The sequence below is a fragment of the Rhipicephalus sanguineus genome, chromosome 1 (assembly GCF_013339695.2).
Source record: "Rhipicephalus sanguineus isolate Rsan-2018 chromosome 1, BIME_Rsan_1.4, whole genome shotgun sequence".
Lineage (NCBI taxonomy): Eukaryota > Metazoa > Arthropoda > Arachnida > Ixodida > Ixodidae > Rhipicephalus > Rhipicephalus sanguineus.
Genome location: NC_051176.1, coordinates 170,030,407 through 170,055,165, shown reverse-complemented (window position 1 = coordinate 170,055,165; position 24,759 = coordinate 170,030,407). Strand labels below are relative to the sequence as shown.

General features: G+C 47.9%; 1 protein-coding gene across 1 annotated transcript in view; it reads right to left on the bottom strand.

The window, feature by feature from the left end:
• LOC119402140 (nose resistant to fluoxetine protein 6) overlaps positions 1-24,759 on the bottom strand; it is a 58,771-nt gene that overhangs the window by 17,303 nt on the left and 16,709 nt on the right. The window contains exons 2-3 of the mRNA XM_037669263.2: positions 823-1,049; positions 556-670 (exon numbers count right to left, since the gene is read on the bottom strand). Of these exons, the coding sequence (XP_037525191.1) occupies positions 556-670; positions 823-1,049 (342 nt within the window). The remainder of the gene's footprint in view (positions 1-555; positions 671-822; positions 1,050-24,759) is intronic.

Genomic DNA, 24,759 nt, shown 5'->3' with positions numbered 1-24,759 from the left:
AATGCAAAAACACCCCTGTGCGCATAAATTTAGATGCACGTATAATAAACTCCAGATGATCAAGATTAACGTGGGATACTTCACTACAGCCTGCCTCATGATCGCATCTTGGTCTTGACACGTAAAACCCCAGAATTTACTTATTTTGTTTAGTTGAATTACACCTCGTAACAATATATTTCAGTACACCTCGTAACAAAATATTATTTGTCCCCGTTTCTTGTCGCGCACTTTTCGCCGTAATGGATCACCAACTCGCCCAGAGCTCAGTTCTTCTAAAATATTTCAGTAAATTCTAGCGCGGTCAGTATGTATCGCCGCACATTCTAGTAGCACGCTTCGGCTGTTGAGACCCATTCGCGCATGTGCGTCATGCCGTTTACACGCAGTTGTGCATGCTTTCTCACTACCATAAGAGCAGGGGGATCAACCAGACAACAGTTTCCGGTTCGCTACCCTGCAGCATTGGGGTGAGGAAAGTTGGTATCGTAAAAAGGGCACAGAGAGATCGACCATCGAAAGGGCACTTTCTGCAGCAGGCAAAAATATAGTTACCGACGTTGATGAGAGACTCGATGTCTTCCCCTGAACAGGCGGAAGGAATGCATATGCCCAGCTTTGGAGACAAGTGGTAGAAATAGGGCGCCCCTCTGGCCATGTCCTCAAGGAGCTGTGGAAGAAAGCGTGACTGCGATCGCAACGCTTTCGTGTGTATCCACGCATCACTCAGACAAGCCAGAGTTTAGGATATTTCATAGTGTATGAAGCCGAGCAGAAGAACGGGCTGAAGATGTGCCCCCATTGCGATGGCGGCACCCTTACCCCTCCTTCGTCCAGCGTGGCATTGAAGATGTTCTGGTGGTAGTTGAGGCGCTCCGGCTTGGGCGGCATCGGGGCGGCAAACTTGAGCGTGCAGTACTTGCCGCGGAAGTTCTCCTCACCCGTGTGCTCGTCCACCAGGCGGATCTTGAGGCACTCGTCGTAGTTGCCGAAGTCGGACAGCGTGCCCTCCAGGGTGCCGGCCGCCGGACGACCCGTTGAGTCGATCACTGCGTTAAGAGCGGCACGCTGTTACAGATGCATTGCGACGGGCACCGGATACTCTTATTTGGGCTACGCGTGAAGCTATGAAAGAAAGGAACGCGATCCAGCTGGTGCCAGCTTAGATACATGTGGCGTAAACGGGACAATTCAAAGGGGAACGAAAAAATTCCGAGAGTCTCTTACACTATATGGCTAAGACGGCTCGTAGGTGAAAGCCTTAGCGGCGATGCATTAAAGACTGAAACGTCACGTCAGAATCTGACAAGCCATTTGGCTCGTACCGTCTCATTTCGTGCTTGGCATTGCGCCTTTTCGGCGTACCACACTGTCCTCTAGGCCTTGATTCAGCGTCCTCCTTCATCGAGCGCCCTTTCCCGCGTTACTCCCTAGTCGTCGGTAGTTAAAGCCACGTGAACGCCACCTTTTTTATTATTTTTTTTTTTGATCACGCGAACGCCGCAAAGACGACGTGAACACGCAACTCACGCGCCTCGAACCACGAGGCGCGCGTGTGGCCATGCGACTTTTTGTACGATTTCGAGCAGACGCCGGCTTTTCGCTCATGGCGGCCTTCGCTTGAGACATATATAATGCTTTCACCTTAAAAATGAACGGCTGGCTGCCCAATTCAGGAGAAATGACATCGACGGAGGTTTTTAGCTAAAACGCGCAACAGGTGTCTGTAAGTAGCCGACATTAAAATGACGTTTTACGAACTCGGCATGTGCCTCGGAAACCTCAGCTATAATTAACAAATACTAAAACGGTTTGTCATCGCAAATATAGGTGACCGTGAGCGTTCATGGTTATGACGATTTCTTCTTTGTCATGAGAGATTACACGCTAGTATTCAACTTCACTTTCATTCTTTTCGATAAGCATCCCCAAGGAAACGTCAAATAGCTAAGCTTCCTTGAAGACTGCAATGATTGAATTCTATCTGGAAGCATAAGAAACGATAATGAGTGTTCCTTATTTTGTTAAGCATAAACCTCGCTGCAGCTGCACATGATTTTTTTTTCTTTTCGTGTGGGTGCCCCAGATGCGCAGTGTACTCATAAAACAGCATTCTAAAACTTCTGCGTTACGTTTTAGAATGCACCGGTATTCAAGTTTGAAAGATCGCCAAAGGACTTCTTTCAAGTTACGTAATATGCCATGTGTGAAAGCTGAAGGTACGAGTACTAAAGCAGTGGTCATTTTTCTGGAGCATTTTTATGGCTCCGTTGTTGTGCTTACTCCCCTTGAAGGTTTTCAGTAGCGTACAATGTGCCCCCGAAAGGTACGTTTCAATCCTTTTGGAAAACACACCGTTTTCGCCGAAGTTCTTGATAGAAACATATCGCGAACGTCTGAGGCCCCGAGGCTCAAGTTCAGGCACCGCCACATGCTCATTATTCAGCTGAATTCCTTCCTCTTTTTTTTTTCTTTCCGCTGCCGCCAGCGCAATGCGTGCACCTGTGCCAGCGAGTCAGCGGGGAGGAACGTGCCGCTCGACAACGGCCACAGCGGGAAGGAAGTGGTGCTGGCTGCTGAAAAGAGCCGAGTTACTTCCCCCACGAGACCAGCGGTCGCTTCCTCTTTGTGAAGCACGTTCTCAGCCGGCGAAGCGGCGGCATCTCGGGCACCGGGTGGTTGGCCGATTCTTGGCACGCGCGCCCCCTTCTGCGCCACCTAAGCCAGCGGCCGCACGTTTCAAGCTGCCCGGCCGGCAGGACAAGCTATAAACGGCTCGGCGGGAAATGGCCGGTACATATCTCAGTTGTTAATCGATGCCAGCCGCACGCCTCTGCTGGCGCAACGGAGGATTCCCGTTCTCTCATCTCGCTTGGAGAGGATGCGCTGCCGTCTTTCAATTACTGCGGATTCCCGTTATTCAACATTGGCGCCGAGGGGATATCACACAAAAAGCTCATGAATGTGGTTCTCATGTCGCGCGCACTAGACGCTTAATTTTATGTCTCAACTTGGTGACGGGAAGGTGCGTATGCATTCAAGACACGAATTCGCGCAAGCAAATATCATTCCTTTTTTTAGTTTATTCGACACTAAAATAAAAACAGCCTATCAAAGTGGGAAAGCAAGGACAAGACACACTGGCGAGTCACCCTGCTTCTCTCCGTACTCTCTCCCTCTCACTTCAATCTGAAGCCTCCAAATGTTTGTTGTTTGTCTGCTTAATTGTTTGTTTCCATGGCAGATTAAACAGTACTCACAGCTGAAATATCAACGGGATTTAAACATTATAAGAATCTTTGAACCAAGAAAGGAAGACAACCATGGCCAGAGGCAAGTCAGGCAGCCTAAGGTCTGTAATGGGCCGTGATTACGAGTTGTGGTCAAGTCATAAACATACATCGGCCGCGCGGTCAACGACCGTAAGCCGGGCAAAATGAGATGCGGTTATCGTTATTACAGATTCGCGAAATGATGGGCATAATCGAGCTCACGCTGTTCGCGGCCCGTGCGATTAACGCTTCTCCATGCAGAAGCCGGGCGGCGCAAGGAGTGCCCGCGCCGAAGAAGCAACTGAAATCGTTGCAGACTCTTCGCGCCGCGCACCCGCCAAGTGGCGCAGCTCGAACATCTCCGAAAAGAGTACACGCGGTGGCCTTCCCACTTCAAAAAGAAAATGGGGCCACTGCACAGGGCAGGGCGTGCTGCGGCGATTGTTCTTTATTTAGCGGGACTTGACCTTATCTCGCCCATTGTTCCCCGATCTCAGCTTGTGCATGCCTTCCAGCCTCGAAGGCGCGGGTGCCAGCAAGGTAACACGACGCATTCTTCAGTGTACGTGACACTGTCGCCACGAGAGTCCACGCGCCGCTGAGAAAATTGTGGACCCGCATGGTGTGTTATACAACCCGACGGCCACCGTTACTGCGCAACCCGGCGGAGAAAGAAAGAAAATAGTGAAGTACGGTCAGCACTTAAAGAGCGTGGTCACTGTACACTCGTCATATATAGCATTAGCACGTTAACGAGCGGCTTTCTTTTTTTCTCTTATTCTTCGTTTTTCTTGCGGTTCTGTCTTTCCTGAGATCGCGTGGCTCGTAGAATGAAATGTGAAGTTCGTGAAATAGGCGAAGTAACGCGAATTAGAAGATTGAAAAAAATGTTTGAAGTAGTTGTAATACTTCATGTGCGTCTGGGACCGCGTTCGCAAAAACAGAAGTGGTTACGCTAGAATGCTTCTTTGGAGCAGAAGCTAGCGAATTGTGGTACTTCATATATTTAGCGATATTGGCTGACGAATAATAAATAACACTTGCAAATTGGGAACTTTGTGAATGAGGCTCCTGAGGACTGCAACCGCGAGAAACAGCAATAAGACGTTCGATGGGTGAATGGGCTTTGTTTTGCCAAGTGTGGTAGCTTGAAGACCCCCGTCGGAAGAGGAGTGTTTCATATTCGAAATTTTATATTACCTATGATTCCTCGTTGGACTCTAAAAAAAAGTTTATTACCTACCTACCTATGCTTCTCACATTGAGATCGTAATAAAATACAGCTGCTGGGACCGAGCCTCGAGTTCTTTCTTTCTTTGTTAGGGTTGAATAAAAGCAATGGTCCCGATGGCTGAATAATCATGCCCAGTTCCCCTATCTGCTGGTGATGAAGGATAAGTTGCCCCCTTAATACAAGCAATGCTCTGATGCCGAGATGGACATATTTTTCATACTAACAACAGGCAAAAAATTATTCAGGCAGGGACAGGCGACAAGAACACCTCCGGTGGCGTTTACGAGAGTTTTTCTCATGTGTGCTGCGAAACAGATAGAATAAACGGCTCAATGTCGTTTTTTCGGCCGAGCTAGAGTGTACTAGGACAGGGGAGTGCTCGGAACGCCCGCAGCACCAATGAATAGAAAGTGAAGCCCAAACAGGGTCAATCCACCTGCGGCGCTGCGATCGGTAGTCGGAAACGTGTCGTCGTTTAAGAGTGGCGCGCGGCTCCGCCAAAGTGGTGCAGGGCTAGAATGGCCGCTTCCCACTCAAAAGGCCCGGGTTCGAATCGCAGCTGCAGATGGTGGGCTTTTACTCTTAGTGTAACGTTTTATAACTGTGCTGGTTTCCCTTTGTTTCATAAAACTAGCTTCTGTGGCTACGTATTGCTACAAAAAGTAACGTAAAATGTGAAATCTCGTTAATCTCGTATTCGCGAAAATCTCGGAGGCCATACTTTACGTTTTTGTTCAATCCAGGGCGGTGGTGCTGCAAATAACTGCACTCACTGTCAAATTTCTTTTATTTTACTTCACATTGTGCGTTACTTTTTGAACCAACACATAGCAACTGAAGCTAGTTTTAAGAAACAAAGGAAAACCAATACAGCTATAAAAGGTGACACTAAGAATAAAAACCCACCATCTACAGCTTTTGGAAGCTCGTTCCGGGCACTCCCCTGTTCTAGTACACTCTAGCCGAGCCATGCTCTGAACGACGATGACGATAACAACGGTGATGGCCGTCGAAGATGATGAAGGATGAACGCTGATTGTCAAAGTATTAGAAAATGATGTACTAAAAAACTCGGAGAAATCGCTGACAGTACAAAACAAGAATCAAGCGTCTTGACGTGATCCCACACTTTCGGTGCACTGTTACGTCGTACGTCTTGCACTTCGTAATTTTCCAAAGGCTTCCAGTTGCTCGTGCGCCAAATATACGGCTCACGCCTTCGGACATCACTGGCAGGGCGTTATAAAACGCAAATTTCGCGCAAAATGCTTTTCATAATTCCCAATCGCTCTTCGGTCGAGCTCAGCACTGGTCGTTTTTAATTAGTAAGACTCGTTAGACGACACTAATTACCAAGACACTTAGAATTAACGAGTACCATTTCCATTAACCGATTAATAAGTTTTAATCGTGATTGATTATTGTGTCTCACAGTTCAGTGGGTTTCACATGGGCGCAACGAGCCGTGCTGGCCTGCTTAAGGTTATAAGTTATTATAGATTCTGAGCTCCAGCCGAAGCTCTGAATAAACGGCTCTGCGAAGCGCCCATTCGAGACGATGGACATACCCCAGGCTTCGGCTTGGCGGCTCTGTAAATGACAAATTTGCATCGCTTTCCAATAATTGCCTAGGTATCCGTTACTTTCAATTTGCGACGATCAGTTTCTGTGCAAAACTGGTGTTTAAGATGTAGAACGACAGTCGCTATAACGTAAGTCCCATTAGATAAATTCTTTTATTCAGGAAAGGGAGTACCGAAGACCACTGATGAGGAGATGGGCAAAGAGGGAAACGCGATGTCCCACAGGGACTGATATGAACGGTGCAATCGTCCATTCGGCGGATTACGGTGAACGCATCCAGTCAATAACGCGTGCTGACCCGGTAAATCATTTCACTCGGTCTCACTCGACTCAAGCTCATTGTGCTATAATTTCGATAGGTGGGTTTGCACTGAAGTTTACGCCGCCCATGATGTAACTGCGAACAAGGCTAACTGCACTGCGTGCAGTTTTAAAGAGTTTGTGAAGCACCCGTTGCATTAGCCATTCCTTCAAAGAGCAATAGCATTCCCCTGAGGTCATTGGCGGGAGGTCATCTTTAGACTGTGCGTCGGCCACGTCAAAGACAGAAGGTGTTTTTGTTGATATCTGAAGAGCTATGGGAATAGTTTGGATGGAACGACACCCGCTCGAGTTTGTGTGCGTGCGCAGGTCTATTTTATCATGGTTTGTTAACGTAACGTCCTCCGCGACGGTATAGGTCGCTTGCTGCCACTTGGCCAACAGATTCACAGGGTTGGTCATCCAAACAAAACGATGCAGTGCTCCGGATGCTTCATTTCTCCATCTTCTCTTTTTATCGTCGTTACGTTTCTGTCCACTACTCTTGCGACCGGGTTGCGGAGATGAGGTGGCAACGGACCTTACCGTATCGTACATTTTCTGTGGGTTGTGCGTAGTCAACAAAACACAGTGCGAGAAAGCCAGCTTCCGGCCTTCGTGGCTGCCTCCAGCGGCGTGATAGGAAGCATTCGCCACTTGCTGATGCGTCGCCGTCGTCTTATCACCGACCGGGATTAAAGTTGCGCAACTGGGTCGGCCGGCTCGGTCACGCGCCGCCAAAGAAAGGGAACGCGAAAATCCCCTCGGTGTGGCCGACTAGTGTCTCCCAGCTGAAAAGCTGACTGCGTGCCGTGCGCTGATCAGGGGCGTGATAAACGAATGCGACGGGCCAATTTGTCGCTGCTCGAGGCATGTGTCAAGTTGTCTCTTTGCGTCCCGGTAGTCGGCAACCCCCTTTTTTGTTTCCTCCGACGCTCATATTTGCATTGCAAAAGTGAACGCTAGAAAGACCACGCACTTTTGTATGAACTATTTATTGAATGACGGATGATTTAACTCCGAACAAAACAAGCAATGAACGAGCGAAAGAAGCGCTTTATCAATGTAAAAAATTATGAATACTTTACCGACAGTCCTACGATGATCGGTTTACGCTTAACCGAGCGAGAACAAAAATGCCAGTAGGCGAAATGCGACGTAACGAACACGATTTAATGTACAGTTTAATCGTATGTATCATCGGTTTTTAAGAATTATTTTGCGTATGCGTGCTTACGTAACTCAATCTATAGCGGACTTGGGAGGTATTCAGAACTAACGCCGGCATAAGTGTGAGTGAATAACTTTATTCTGTTCCTGCAGGTTTCCGGGCTGGGTTCCCGCCTAGGAGCCGGCCGAGAGACCGTGTCTCTCAGCAGCTTGCTTGGCCTGCTGGATCGCCCAGAGTTGATTGTCTAGTCCTGAGCTGAGCAGCGCGGCCCACCAACGCACCCGAAGGTCCTCATTGGAGACCGCGTCCCTAGTTTTGCGAATTAGTGCTGGACACTCCCAGAGAATATGCGCTAGTGTGGCCCTATTGGTGTAATACTTACATGAGTTGGTTGTATACAAATCAGGTAAATGGGCTTCATAATTACGGATTAGTGTAGGTGGCTGTTTGTAATTTGCACCATTGAACAGACTGGTCCCGGCTAAGTTTGGGGTGGGGCGGGGGTATTCCCTTCGCTGTATTTTATAGTGTTGGGTAATATCGCTGAATTTGGTTAGTCTATCCCCCCCACTCCCATTCGTTCACAAGGGAGTCCTTGCAGGTATAGTGTCAACCGCAGACGCAGCTCGGAACGTGAGACCTCGAGCCACGTTGTGTGCCACCTCGTTAAGATTGACCTCCGTGCGGTTGACGGGTGCGTGTGCGGGAAACCAGAGGATGCATGCATGTTGTTCGTCAGAGCGGGTTTTGCCTTTAGTGAGGACTTGCAATGCCACTGAGGAGATCCTACCATTTGCAAAATTTCGTACTGCCGTTTGTGAGTCACTGATAATATATTGGGCATCGGTGTGAGCTATGGCCAGCGCGATAGCTACCTCCTCCGCTGTTTCCACGTGCCTTGTGTTGATCGAAACACTGGTCATGCATTTGTGCGTATGGTCTACAACCGCAACAGCAAAACGGCGACAGTCTCCATAGCGCGCTGCATCGACAAACACTGCCTCCTCATTGCGTAAAGCTTTGGAGCATAGCTCTGGCTCTACTGATTCTTCTGCCTTTGTTGTGTTCAGGATGCATGTTCTTTGACAATGGTGGTATTATGAGTTTAGTACGGATATCGCGTGGTATGTCGTGTTTGATACCGTGTTGTGTGTGATAAGAAATGCCAAGACTGTCGATAATGTGGCGGCCCGCTTTGGTATTGCTCAAGCGCTCGTACTGCGAGATCTATTGCGCTTCAATTATTTCTTCAAGCGTGTTATGAAGGCGTACTTTCTCTTTTCTACAAAATATCAACCGGACGACGCCAAATTTTTTAATGCTTTCCATAATGCTACAGGTACCTGGAATGTGACGTTAAACTTGCTGGTATAACATTTACCTAAAGTTTTAAAGAGCTATTATATCGAATGAGTGGAATTTGATGGCTAACTAACAAACTGTGTTATCTGCTAAGTGGGGCATCTTTATTGTTTGCCTGAAACAAGGTAAAACAGCATATATTTGAACATTTAGGTCCTTATATCAAGTTTCTCTTTTATTTTTTGCGTGTGCATAGCGTGAACTTTGAAAGGCTTCATCGACTACTAGGGCTTCATCAACACTCATGCGGTTGCTAGCTTTGAAACCGCTCTTACCTGCCTTTTTTTTTTTTCGCCTCACCTTCTACAAGCTTTCCACAGTGAATCCCATAATAAACGGATGACGAAACAAAGACAGATTCTGGACAGTGAAGAGAGACTTTACGGTGGCTAGAGTTTTGGCTCACAGAACGATGACAGTATACGTTTGAGTAGCCAAGTCTAAATTATCCACCCCGCCAAAGCTCCCCGTTCATAAGTATCTGGATACCTTTTCTTTCTTGTTCAGTTAGTTTACCTATAAACCAAATTCGCTGTCCCTTACCGCTTTTCGGTAAAAGACCTTCTCATATATTTAACCGTTGCGTCAGAGAAACACCAGGTCGCTTATAGGTTATACAACACTATAACACTCCAGAAATGTTAAGCTATGAATTTATAAAACGCTAAATGAATGAAGGGTGAAGAATGGCGAAGCTGAATGTTGCAGCTATACAGCAGTTCGCAGTAAAACGCGAAGCAGTCAAATGTAATGTAAAAAAGAAAACAAATACAGAACGTAATTAAATCTTATTGAAGAAATCGGCAAATATATCTATTCATTCCCCGAACTCTAGCCTGGGGACTGTTGAAAACGGTCTTCTATTGGCCACACAAATTTTATCGTCACCGGAAATGTCACAGCTGATTGTTTGGCACATGCAGCGCATCAAGATCACGATTTATCTCTATTACCTCTCGCGGCGATTGATGCACGATGTTTCTCGAACAAACTCTGTGGTCGATTGTCCAAAGAGACTTGGATCGCGAATGGAGCTCAAAACTCTCAATTATATACAATCGATCCTGGAATGGAGTTTCAAATTCCGATTAAAGTTAGCCGTTCTGTAGAAACAGTAATTCACAGACTTCGTCTAGGCACTGCCTACACTAATAGCTTCCTATATAGGATAAGAAAAACTAACTGCGCTACATGTACATGTGAAGAGGCAGAAGAAGACATAGAACACCTCCTTCTACACTGCAAAAATTATGCTGTTCGCCGTAAAAAATTCTTACAAAAACTAAACAGATTGGACAGACGGCCGCTATCATTAGCAAAAGTGTTGGGTCCATGGCCAACACAAACTCTTCAAAACATTTCTGCACGCACCCTAGCACAGTTTTTAGAAGAGTCGGGAATATCAAAAAGATATTGATTCACATTTGTAATTATTCTTCCCATTGAGATATATCTCAATGTGACCAGAAGTATACTTCTGGTCACATGTTTCGCGTTGCCTCTTGTGATTCAAGACAGCTGTGTTTAAAGTGCGGGCAATGCCCAGTGACTTTGGTGTGATGTGATCGCATTCTACAAAGGACTGTGAGATGAAGTCTTCGGCAAAGTGCGAACGGTTCTTGTGTGTCTTGTGTGTGAACATTGTTGTCATCACGTGGACATTATGCATGACGTGTGAACATTCCTTTTAAAAGGACATTGCCGTGAGTGAGTCTACTTTTATTTATAAGTTCGTGACGCTAATTAATAAGTAAGGGAAGAGGAGTAGCCGGAGCCATGTATAGGCACCAACCTCTCCTTAAACACATTTAATAAAAAAATCATAAGGACAAAGAATTCAGTTTTCGCACAATGTTGCAGCACCACGCAAAAAATATGGCACATCATTAAAGACCACCCAATACACAGGTAAAAGCAAAAGCGTAGCGTTGTTGCACAGTTTACGTTGAGAGGAACGACGTATAGAATTGCCGAATGGCGCCAGTGGTACGGATGTGCAGATCATGCGCATTACTGCGGAACAGCGCAAACACCACTGGCCCAGCTTACTCGCAACCCAACCCAACGAAACCCCCCAGCCCAACGGAACTACGCTCGTGCGCATTGAGAATCAGTTTATTGTGATAATTATAAAGATTACGGGGAGATAAAGAGCAACAGCTTTAATAAAATGGGGCTCACTCTGAGTGTAGCTCCTCTCCCAGGGCCCCACTGACTACTGCGTCTCGCCAGACCTGGTCAAGGGTCGCCAATTGGCTTCCCAAGTCCAGTTTGGAGAGTCGCGCCTCCCACTACCAATTGATGAGTCTGTCCTTAATTAACAGCAAGACGGCGTCTGCCAGACGCTCCGTGCACTGGTAGGTTGTGTGATCGAGTGTCGGGGTGTAGTCGCACCACGCACATAGGGAAATATTTTGTGAAGTCTATGTAAGCACAGGAAGGTGTTTGTGTTCGTGTATCGGTAGCAGTCCCTCGCCTGTTTGTGTTTCGTATGAGGTGGGACTTTTGTTCGCCCTGTTCTTTGTGCCTCGAGTGTGTCTCTCGGTGTGACGCCGGGTTTCGGAGAGGCGTCCGTTCGAGCGGTATGCATCGCGGATCGGCCAGTCATGCCTCGAGCCAGGCGGTCCGCCCTATCGGCGCCTTCCACTCCGGTGTGTGCCGGTTGGTGTGAAGGGATAGGGTTGGTGTTAGGGAAGGGGTTGGTGTGAGCCTGGTTATTGGGTGCATCTACAGCGTGCGGAGGCGGGTGTTACAAGTGGTGAGCTTGGACAGCACATTAGGCGCCGGAGGCCATACAGATGTACAGACGGGTCCACTGTTAAAGGGAACGCTTGCGCGGAGGGCATGTTTGAATTTCGCTCGCTTGCAAAAACATAGTGGCTTAGATTTGCAGAAGACTACTGGTGGTTGACAGTTCTGCCTCTTCTTGACAGACTCGCGCAGTGCATGAACAATGTTTCCCTGTCCACTTGCTGTTAGAGGGCTAGCAAAATGAAAGGTGCTCATTGGAGTGGTCCCTTTAACAGTGGACCGTACTGTACCTCGTATTACATGAAACGGTTATTGAAGAAAGAAAGTGGCGCTGACTGCGACAACGCTTGCGGGAGCACGGCTCATCTCGTTCGTTCGCTATCTTTCTTTGCGCCTTTTGCGAAATTCTTTCCTACGAAATAAGCAAATTAGCTACCATTACTATTTACATGCAGATACACTTACAATGGACAAATGCTGAACGAGCTCATGCCAATACAGTTAATGGTGAGATATGAAAGCCGACCACCAAACTTCAGGTGCCGGCGAGGCAGTGCAGATGCTGCGTTGTCGAGAAATCTGCTGAAGCGGGGGCTGCGACGCGTGCCGCACAAGTCCTACGCGCGCACAGGCCTTCTACGTTTTTACGTGGTGTACGAAACGTTTGAGAGCAGACCGCGAGAGGGCGGCCGCGTATCACTTTCCGCTCCACATTCTCCACGACCGCGCGCAGATAAATGGTCGAGCCAGCTGAATTTCCCTGACGTTTCTTTCTTGTTTCGTTCTACGGCACCACGCTCGGTGGGCGCGCTTTCATAGCGGCTCCGCATGCTGGAATCTTAGAGGAACCACGGCAATCTGCATTCGGCATCTAGCCACCCTCTGCCTGTACTTTCATTTTTTTTTAGCTCGCGAGCCTTGCAACAAACACATTTAGAAGACAACAAGCACACGCACAAGTGGAAACGTGGGGCAAACGAATAAGCGAGGCAGCGGATGGCGGAAGTCCGTGGCTGCGGTATCACGAGCGTACGCCCCTGAGAGCCCTTCGCGCTCGCTGCCCGGCGTGCGAACACGCACTGCCGTTTACGCTGTAATGGCTCCTAAAAATACGCGAGTTCCCTGGTGCCGAGCGTGTAACCATTGGTCGACGCTTCAAACTTCTCTTTGCGAGGCAAAAAAAAAAAAAAAGCAAGGCTGTAGATGTCACATATATCGGCTGGCGCATGCAGCATCGGCGGTCCGTCTCAGTGTCTAAAGTGCTTACACTATGTTTTACAGCCCATACTTACGACTGTGCAGCGCTCACACAAAAAAAAAAAAAAAACGAAGGATGAAAGAAGTGCACACGACGTACGCTGCAGTGTGCACTTATTTCGTCATTTGCTTTCTTTTTTTTTTGTGAGCGCTGCACAGTCGTAAGTATGAATCCATACCAACTAGCTCAGTTTACCATTTTAAGTCGATATGAGCTCACTGCAACAGCCGATTTTGGTGGCTATGTTGTGTGCCGCCGCCGACGCCGCTGCCGTTCTCCGTCGCACCTATAGTGTGTAATGCGCTATTTCACAAAACGATGATGAATTATGGCGTACACTGTAAACATTTTCACACGCATAAAGGTGTTTCGATCACTTAAACAACATTCGTACACCAATATTTCTGACAATTTTTTGTCAAAGGGTGTAAATACGACAAAAACGCCCCTTGCACAGCCTTATTTCAAATAAGGGCGCATGAAGGACATATGTTTAAATATAACACCCTAGTAACCTGTAGGGTGTGAGGGTGTTTCTTGAAATGTTACACCTATACATTTTGTGAAGAAGTTTCGGTATGCTACCCTGGAGAACGTTTTAAGCTGTTAAGCCTCAGTTACATTTTACAGCTGCGAGCAGCGACATACCTTCTTTTTTTTTCTCTCGATTCTGATCGTTGTGCGCGCACACCCACTGCTACAACATGTTACGATATGGCACGCATGCACGAAATAAGCACAGTTGCATCTGGTATTTTCCCATAGTGGGTGGGGAATTATAGCTATAGTTCTCCCCTGGAAGAACCAGCTATGGGATTTGCTTATAGTGCTTCAGAAGGAACGGAGGAAAGGGGTGCGGAGGGAGGGGGGGGGACGCTTTATTTATATTGCTACGATACTGGGGGAACGCGTGGAAGAAGAGGAGAACGACGCGGGGCACGAACTGTGATCTGCTTGATCCCTGGACTCTCGCATCCATCATCTCTTGTAAATAAACGCATCTCACCGTAACAATATTTTTTAAAAGGACCAGCCTCGGTGCTCTAATAGTTATGGTGCTCTACTGCTTACCCGAAGGTCGCGGGATCGAATCCCAGCCGCGGCGGCCGCATTTTAGACGGAGGCGAAAATGCTTGAGGCCCGTGTACAAAGGCGTATCTACCGGGGGTGCAAGGGGGGCGCTAGCACCCCCACTGAGAAAAGTTAGGGGGGCGGAGTACCCCCACTTTCGACAGTGGTCACTGCCGCCTGCACAGTGGGAAACCATGACCTGGGGCGAACTTTCACTTCTACACAGCAATCACTTAATTATATAATAAAATTTCTCCTGCGCTTCTGCTGTGGAGAATGTCTCCAGCGTCACACGACCACGCACTGTAAGTTCTCTGCGGTGCAAGCCGCCTGTGCGACGCTTTGCGCTACAGCATTACAGAGAAGGCTGACTAGGGGCTCTTAACGTTAGATAACTCTGTCATGATTTTATTCTGCTCTGCCTGGCCTGAAATTTACATAATCGACGACGCAAATACGGGGAAAAACAAGTAAACGTTTGATGGACCGATGAAACGCTCTTCCTGTTTCAGGAACTTCATTTTCTTTCATAGGAAAGGAATAGCATCACCGCTGCTCTATATCCAGTTTGCTGTGAGTCGATGAGTGTGTAGAACTGTTGAATGTTTTAACGCGATAGCATTAAAGAGCCCGTGTCGCAGAAATTACGGTGTTGGCTTTGGTTGTGAGCGAAAAATCGTCATTGTGCGTGACCAAAAAATCGCCATGGATGCAAATAATAAAAAAAAAATGATGTACCCGAGGTGGAATCAAACCTGGGCCTTCGGCGTGACAAAGGAGGCGTTCTAAAACAGAGCCACGCCACTGCTTGGAACTGCACAGAAAGTATACTTTCCTGCTTCACAAACCTACGCGTCCTGTTTATAGGCGTCACAGTACGAGATGTAATATCGCAGTGAAACGTGGTGCAAGCGTACATTTCCACCGGGCGTCACAGCATGTGCATTGCATAAAGAGTTGTTGATTTAAAGCCGGCCACCCATTACAAAAGGCACACACATTACGGCGCGTATTCGCTTATGAACACGTTACAAAGGGCGCACACATTAGTGCGCGCATTCTTTTAACCACACGTAGTGGGTACACTGCAGTCATAAAAGTGCTGTTGAAGATGGTGGAAACTTTTACGTTTACTATAAGTATGACGCGCGCGCCGCGCGCGTGTGTGTGTGCGTGGGGGGGGGGGGCGACTGAACACATTGACAAGCGAAACAGAGCGCGATGAGGACTGGGCCGAATATCGCGTTCAACCGTTAAAGGCGGAGCTTAAGCGTGCCCCATATTTTAGTTGGGCCGCATTGGGGAAGCTAAAGAATGTTCCCGCTTAAGTTTCCGATTAATCTGCTTCGCCTCGCCAACATATTTAGATTAATCTAAAAACACATAGGCGCGATGTGATGGCCGTGCGATGGCCCAGGGTCCTTAAAGGGCCCAAACTCACTCCCCCCAATAATGTTTTTCCTTCTGTGGCCTCCCTTATCATATGGTAGCTTGCAGTGATCGCGGCGGCTCGAAACAAGGCGAGGAATAAGGCAGTCGACTCGAGTACATTGGGCAGCCCATCTTTCGAGCTTGTCCCGCAACTTGATCTATATACCGACCAGGGAAATCCTCAAGGTCCACGGTTTTCTGGACTAATAATTGTTGGCATTTAACGTCCCAAAATCATGATATCATTATGAGACCCCGTAATGTAGGGCTCCGGATATTTTGACCACCTGGGGTTCTTTAACGTGCACCTAAATTTAAGCACACCCGCTTCAAACATTTTCGCCTCAATCGAAAGTGCGGCCGCCGCAGCCGGAATTCGATCCCGCGATCGGGGTTTCCAGGAGTAAGGAGACTGAAGTGACAGCCGGGCTGTTTGTCTTGAGTAATCTCGAATTGACTTGTACAAGGCAAAATAAAACTCGGAGGGCAAAGAAGCACACACGCGCAGCGCAGTTTCTCTCCCCCTCCTCCTCTCCCTCTCAGCAAGGATGAGTTCACAGAGTTATACACGTGCACGAACAGCTCAATATCGTTATACTACAACTGAAAATATTTATTATACTCATATGAATCCATCTCGCCAGCTGCTTTAAGGAGCCGCTTCCAATGTGATCGGCGGGCAGCCTTCTTGAATTACATTCAGAATGAGACACTGTCCGGCTATTCCAAAAAAAGGTTTAGGTATTGTTCAGCATAGTAATGCGCTGTTTAGTGTGCGCACGTCATTTTAACACCATGAGATTTCACAGATTTGTGACGTCGCGTAACAAGCACGCGATTTCAAGGCACACCGAAAATTTTTGACGAACGGCAAAAAACCATGCAATGACCAAAAATATGCGGTAGTGAAAATAGCCTACTTTCTTATTTTTTATGCAGTCGTGCTTGAGCGATGATTACCCAGCGGACAATGTTGGGGTCATTTGTTGCATCGCGTTACGAGCAGGTGCCATGTGTACGACCCAGAAAATTTCGGCCAATCATAAACAGCTAACGACCGATGCAGAAGGAAAAAATGCGAAGTATCTTTACGTTATAATCACCCATATTTGTTTCAAAGAAAATTTGTGCTTACACGGTTTGCATAGGCGTATTTACTTGGAAGGGCCGGAGGGCCTTCCAAGCAAAGTAGAAAACAGCTCAATACAACGAAGACAAAGACCAAACAGGACCAGCGCTGTTCGGCGCCGGTCCTGTTTGGTTTTTCTTGTCTTCTGTTATTGCGCTGTGTTCTACTATGAAGTGTGCACGCTCCAAGCAAAGTTCCAAATACAAATACGATTAGTATAAAGAATTTACTACGCCCCTAATACCACAAATTCTTGCTTAAAAAGAACTTGAGGTTGACACGTTAACATTTATAGTAATATAATAATAGTAATAATAATAACAATGCGCCAGAAACACTATTTCGACTAGGAGCAAACAAGGCAAAATATAAGATACGCAAACCTCTATATCTAAAAAAAGTGTAGTACTAAACACGGAAAAGAAAATGTTCGTCACTGTTGCCTACACTACAAAACACAATTATTAGTGAGCAGCTTGTGGATGTTAACGAAATTGCATTGAATGATACAAATCTATACGACAGGGGAGGCCGCCATCGGCATAATTGTATTTGTGCTAAAGTTCAATAAAACTTATGTTGGGCCTAGTTGGTATACATAGCTTTTTTTAAGATGAAAACTTCGCCGCACACCCGGACGGACCACAACGAATAGATGAGGCAAGCACAGCGCCAGTGCTTGTCTCATCTATTCTTTGTAGTCCGTCCTCGTTTGCGCTGAAGTTTCCAACAAGCGTAAGGTTATGTGGGTAATGTATAAAAAGTGTTGCTTGCAATACTATTACATGCATATCATGTATATGTATGGCTGTCCAAGTGTATGCTACGTAGAACTGACATTACTTTTCCTGTAATGTTATTGAACACTGCTAACCATAGGCCAGCCCCCCCGCTCGCGAACAAGTTGGTACGCCACGTTAAAGGACCCCAGGTGGTCGAAATTTCTGGAGCCATCCACTACGGCGTCTCTCATAATCATATCGTGGTTTTGGGACGTTAAACCCCAACAATTATTAGGCCTATTACTACTAAACGGAAATTAATGGTCAAATACACCGACTATGAAAACCATGCAGTATGTCATCCGCTGCTAGCGGCTGACCGCGCAGAAAAACCAGGTCTTTGTTTATCACGGCAGGCCAGAGCAGTGCAACACTCCCCTGTTCCACCAACACACTGAACTCCTTCCACGGGAGTCAGGCCAACGCGTTACGAATCGCCTCGTTGCAAAAGCGCCGTGAGCCACTCGCGCCAGCGTCCCGTGGAACGCGTAGTTACGTCAACCTAACGCTCGATTGCGTAGCCTCCTCTCAACCGCATCAACACGGGCGAAAAAAGAAAAAAAGGAAAGAAACAATCGATAGCTATCAGCTGTCCAGTCCCTATATCGATTGAAAACGAGCAGGCTGAGTGCCTGCCGAACGATGAGCACCGCGGCTAGCGCGCTTTCCCGGTTATAGAGGAACCGGACAGACTCCGCTGGCGTCGTGGCGGCCTTCGCCGGCGGCTTCCGGGTCGGCGCACGAGCACTACGAGGCAGCCCTCCGTCGGCGCACGAGGCTGCGCGTGTTTGAGGCCGCCGACATTGCGAGCGAGGGTCGCCGCTGTAGGCGCTTTGCACGAGATCGGCCGTTCGCGTTTCCCCCGACTGGCTTCGCCGATTTCACCGCGCGGCCCCGCGAGAAGCGGGCCAAGCCGTAAAGTCGACGCCTTCGCGCCCACTGGCAAGCGCCTGGTGGCGAAGATGACTAACTCACTGCCATCGTTTTCCTCTACCCTTTCTCTTCAGGCACGCGTGAGCTATCCGCGCTTCTTTTATAAGCTGCGATCTTTTCCGGTAGCTTTTTTTTTTTCATTCTTCTTCTTCTATTGCCCTCGTGTTTTTTTTTTTGTTTTTTTTTTAGAGTAAAAACCAGTGGATGAGCTCCTCACCTTGTTTCACTGCTATGCAAAGAGGAAGTAAAAATAATAAAACAGACTTGAGCATTCATGCATACCGAATAATTCAAACTTTGAGCATGTCCGTGAAACAAAAGTATTGCAGCTTTAGGAATACCACTGATGATGATGACGATGATTTTTCTTGTAATCCTCTTGGAAGTGGGTTGGTCGCCAATAGTTACCTAACCTGTGCGACATAATTAGCTGTGATTACATCCGTTATAGTCTACAGTCATGGCTGTATCGAGCATTTGCCTGCTAGCGCAATGGTACTGGTATAAAGACTTGCATACAATGGCTTACGTCTTCCCCAGTGTCCTGCCCCCTATCCCTTTTTTTTTTTCTTTTTTTCATGTAAGACACCCCATACTACACAAAAGCAGTCGTAGCCTGTTGTTAAATAAAGTTTCACGAGATGCAGCTCCATCAGTGTTCCGGTATTCAGCTAATGAGAGTTATATATACGGACAAAGCTTATCAAATGAGCTCACTTTGCTGCTCCGTCTGTTTATCTCTTACGGCAGTCCTGTAATCCTCTCTCATTAGCATTCCATACGCAACTTATCGTTGTAGATAACAAGAAAGGAAAAGAATGCGAAACTCTTTACGCCAGCGCGTGAGCGAGATGTGTACTGGCGATATCCGAGGGTGCGTTTGCGTGGCAGGCGCCGTGGTAGCGGAAGTATTTTTCGTGTCTCCAGCCTCCTAAGGCCCCGACTTCTTTCTTTCCTTCTGAACTACAAGCGCTGCTGCGCACGCAAGAGATCGGCTTTTCTTTCTTTTTTTATATTTTTTTTTTCTTCTTCTTTTGTCGGACTACTCTCGCTCGCGCCGGCAATTCTGAATATCCGCGCGACGCGTTAGAGACAGCTGCAGAAATAATCGATTTATTATGCTAAACTGCATCTTAAAACTGTTACCGCGAGTGTTAACATCTTCAATGAGTGTTCAGAATGTGTGTAGCGGGGCTAAGGCGGTGTCTTAAATCAATCAGGCTATAAAACAAAAAGCTTTTGATAATTGTTTTGCATGTACAGTGACGCAACAACTGGCATTTGGACCGGCTTAGTAGCGGCAAGTATAACAAAAAGAGAAAAAAGGAAGAATGTTGTGGGACTGGTTTATTTTTGTTTTGCGCACGAGATCACGTGACGCACCGATGCTTTTACAGCGCGAGTTTCGCCAGTTCGTAGTTGACTCATTAATTTGGATCATATCTTTGTTTACTTGTTTCCTTCCACAGGACAGGGGATGACTGCCCCCCATTAAAACGAAATCAGGTTAATATATTTCGATAATCAATCACGCTGTTACAATTCACGCGATCTTAATTGTTGCCATGATAGCTAGCAATCCTCGTATACGGTGGTAAATGCGGATGATGTATAGAGTTTTGCTACAGAAGGACAAGGGATGGCCAAGGAGCGCCAAACATGCAAGTGTTAGTTGGTACGCAGCATGAAAGACAGGCGCCATGTGGCAGCATGCAACCGTGCAGTCTTACAAACTTGCCTTATTCTTCTTATTCTCCAATATTGTTCTGAATAAATAAGCTTTTTTTCTCACTTGATCACTATTTATTCAATAACAGCAAATAAATTCTACTGCCACGGAAATCAACAAATTGGACGAAGAATACGCACGCCGATATAAATGTGCCGATATATAGCGTTACGGACGGTAGTAAATACATAAGAAGCAGCAGATCGAATAACTCGCCATGCCAACGTTTCAAGCCTCGTTAGATGGGAAGGGTATTGCTGGTTTCCAATCGCCGATACCAGGAACTATAGGCATGTTACCTCAAAGCAGGGGTACCAGTGTTAGGCTTCGTACGTAGAATACAAGATTTTTAAATGTACGAAGCCAAAGGCATGGTCGCTCAATGACATGTACTTTTCTTTTCTGTGGTTCACACTGACAGCCACAAAGAACATACAGGTTTGACCCTACTCTCGGCAGGATGTAAAAGTACTGAGCTTCGGGAACACCTTCCAACGTTGCGCGATGGCAGCGTTGTTCTTGGGGCGCGAATTGCGTCTTACGTTTACCGATCAAAGCTGAAGAAACAGAGTGAGCACCACAGCTACGACAGCAGATTAGTTCCGTTGCACGACCGAAAATATTACGGGACAGCGTTACGCGTGGTTGTCGCTCACGTAATCGAGAGCCGCAGACTTGGCTTCTCAAATGTGTCGTTAAAATAAGTGCCCACGACCTCCACTCTCGAGACATTGAAAGCTCGACTGCGTACAAGGCACCTTCGTTCATTCCTACGACTATATACCGTGGTGTAGTCGAAGGACAGCCCTTGGTGCGCTTGCGCGCGTAGAGGCTCGGGCCGTTCCGTCTTACAGGCCGGCAAGTTGCGCGTGCGTCGCAAACGAAGATTATTCGGCTACTGGTCAACGAACTGGTCAGAGAACTCCCGCTGCTCTTTGTCTGCCCCGAGACAAAGCACGGACGGCACGGGTCCGGCCGAGGTCAACAAACTCATTTGTCTGGCCTCCCAAGCACGGCTACGTACATCGTGGTCCGTTTTCACGCTTCAGATGGCCCAGCCGAGCGAACGGCTGCAGCTACTGCAGTGGCAACATTGGCGACGACGGTAAATGCGAAACTGTCCCGCAACCCGTCCCCGTTCTTTGATCTTGCGCCCCCCGGTACGCATTCTGCACGCCGGCTTGTAAGGCGCGCGTGGACGCCTTACGCAACGACCGCGACATGCGGGTCGACATGGCCGCGCAGCCGCGACGCGAATCGGCGTAATCATCTGCGGGCCTCGTGCGCGGCTCTCCGCGATCGGGCTTCACCTTGTGCGAAAGTTGTTTCTGCCGCAACACACTCACCGTGACCATCTTTTGAACTTAGTTGAGTGAAAGACGTAAAACAAAAATCACCAGAGCAGAGTGGTTTAACGAATGCGTGGGCCTTAAGTATACTTTGAATTTACCGCTGTTCTTGCTACAATTTCATACATACGGTTTATGACCATCCCCACTGATTGGTGAGCGTATGTAGTGAGCGTATGATGTTTTGTGCTCGTGAGCACGTAACCAGTATGGTGGTCAGCAGGTGTCGTTTATTTTTGCAGCTTTGAAAAATAAAGTATAAATAAAATCACGAGTGAAGAAGCAGTTTCATTCTCGTTTCACCTGTCACGGACGAAGCGCCCCGGTCTGCTCGCGGCACAGTGAGGCTGCACGCTACATGTGCCCTTATTGCTCGAAAATCTAATTCTTTTTTTTTTCTTTTTTTTTACCATTGTAACGCCCCGAATGAAAAACGGAGATGACTCAAATCCTCGAATGAGTGCTTTCAGTCCGACACTCACTGAACTTGTCCATCGGAGAGTGTTACCAGTCTGACCGTAAAAACGCTGAAGCCGTTCAGAAAGCCATGGGTCACAGGCGCCGCACGCGAATTGTCAGCGTTTCGTTGAGGAACGTCCCCAACTCAATCGAATTTTCCGTTTTGCCACGTCATCAGTTTACGTACGTGCTTGCTCTCCGACACTTCAGTATCGCCTCCTGCGAGACGTGAGCAACACAGTCCGGCCAGCTGCTCGTCAGACTTGAAGGGGCACTTCAGCTAAACAGCGCTCCCCGAAAACAGCGAACGGGGCTACGAAGTATCGTTGTCTCTGCAGCACCTTTTCGACGTCTACTAGTGGCGCGAAGCGAGAAACAAAGATTCACACGCCGATGCTATTCACGTCGGCCCACCGAAGGCGCAAACAAGGACACACGCAATTCAGGCTGACGGGTTTATATCATCGCGAAGTAGCCGCGTTGCGATCGGTTTTCGGTGAGAGCATAGAAAACTGACCGGCCCCGTCGCGAAAACAATGCGCACGAAAAAAAGCAGCGGCAGCAGCACCGCCCAGCAGAACGACCGCCGAGAAAAGAAAGCCGCCCACTGCCTCCCCCATGACCACGGCGAGCTCACGGTCTAAGGAGCGGCCGGGTTCTTCCTCGGCCAGCTCACTCGACGGTTCCTCGTGTTTAGCGGAGTCAAAGCCCGCTTGAAGGAAGTGTGTGGCGGCAGTGGCTGGCCCTTCGTTCCCGCTGCCGCCCGTGCTCGCCCGACATGCACGGCAGGTGCGCCGGACTGCCGGATGGACGAAGCGCCGGGGGGGCAACCGCTCTTGCGCCGCCCGCTCGCTAATAACAACTGCGCGTGACGCTTTTCCCGTTCGCGGAGGTGTCGGTCACCGGCGCCGCACGACCTGTTAGGGAGGTAAACACAGGCTGTGAGGTGGCGCCTACGGAGGCGTGCCTCACCTCTCGCTGCTTTAGCATCACGCTGCTGTAATTCCGCATGTTCGTGTATGCTGAGAGGCAAGCGCGCTAACGCACACCGAAAAGAAAGAAAGAATAATAACACCAACACCGGCTAAAACATGAAATGTGCTGCAACAAAACCGACATTTGGGCTAGTTGTACCCGCCACGGCGGTCTAGTGGTTATGGTGCTCGACTGCTGACCCGAAGGTCGCGGGATCGAATACCGGCCGCGGCGGCCGCATTTCGATGAAGGCGAAATGCTGGAGGCCCGTGTACTTAGATTTAAGTGCACGTTAAAGAACACCAGATGGTCAAAAATTTCCGCAGCCATCCACTACGGCGTCCCTCGTAGTTATACCATGGTTTTGGAACGTAAAACGCCAACAATTATATCGTATTATTGGGCTAGCTGTTATGTATTATACCAACTCGTCGTCGTTCCTTTCTTTGATGCGTGTGTGTTTGAGCGCATTTTCCACGAAGATGAAAACCTGGAAAACAACGCACAATGGCGGTAAATGTACGAAACTTCTCTGTGCATGTCCCAAGGGAGACAGCGCGTGCCCGTCATTTATGGGTACGCGAATATTTTTTTGTTAGCTTTATACGGGACTGACAATATCGCTGAGTCATTCGACAGCAATAGAAAGGAAGGGCAAGCTGCAAAAGCTGTGTGGCTAACTATATTCTAGGTATACTGAATTGTTTTAAAACTGATAGAGTAACTGTGTATCCTGAGTAAATGTGGCGTAAGTGATGTCACTTTTTTCGCAAAGAATTATTGGGACTCCTGGGCCAAACGTACGCGTTTCCGTAGCCAGCAGGCCCGTGAACTCTTTTTGCCCCGCTCTCACGGCACATTCTGTTCGCGGTACAAACTGTGTTTGTGGTTTGCAGTGTTGCGATCTTGAAAGTTGTGTTTTGGGTCTCTGAGCTGCGAGTGTGTTGCAAGCGAGCCATGCTTGCGACACCTGCTCTCATTCAATCAACACGAAATATGTATTATACATGCACTTTAAAACAAGATTATTAGAGGATGCAAAAGCCATGTTCGTTGTGCAGCGGATCGTTTTCTTTTTTAAGCCGCTCCTACGCAAAACGTTCGCATAAACTCTCCTAGCTATGACGTCACTGCGCGTTACCTAGCAACCACATAGCACATCTGCGCCTGGCTTCGCCGAGCTTCGAGCAGGTGTCTAACCATGACGTCACTAGTGCAACCCCTTCTCCTAGCTGTGCCTAGCCGTGTCGTCACTCCGCTTCTCCTAGGCGTGTCGCTCGCACCCAGCCGAGCTCCCGCAGCTGCGTATGCGAAGCAATAAGCGTGACGTCACTGCGCATTTGCTTCGTTCACGGCCGGCGTGGGCTTCGCCTAGCTGTGCCCAGCAGGTGCTTGGGTGCAGCTTAGCCATGACTTCACTCGGATGATATAGCTAAAGCTTTGCCATACTGGGATAAAATTTCTCATTACCTAGCTATGGACTTCGTAACGTCAGCAAAACTTAGTTGAACTTAGCAAAAGCTATAGACTCACAGCTACGCTGTTACCCCAGTTTTGCACCGCTAGTGCAAGCTGGCCACATTTTTTTTTTTTTAAGGCGATTGGAGTTCTCGAGATTGGTCGTACTTGTAAAGCATCAGAGGAGATGAAAAATGACTTAGTGCAAGAACCAACTAGGCCAACCAGTGCACCAACTAGGCCCTCAAAAAGTCCTATTACGCCAGAAGAGACTGTGTTAGCGAAGAATATGAAGCGCAGGAGCATCGCAAATATATAATGTTGACACTTGTTGGAAGGTCCTATGAAGCACGATCTTCCTTCCTTGTTGGAAGGAGGTATCTTAATTTTCCAATAATGCCGACTGCATATAATAATATCTGGGGTTTAACGGCCCAAAACCACGATATGATTATGAGAGACGCCGTAGTGGAGGGCTCCGGAAATTTCGATCACCTGGGGTTTTTTAGCG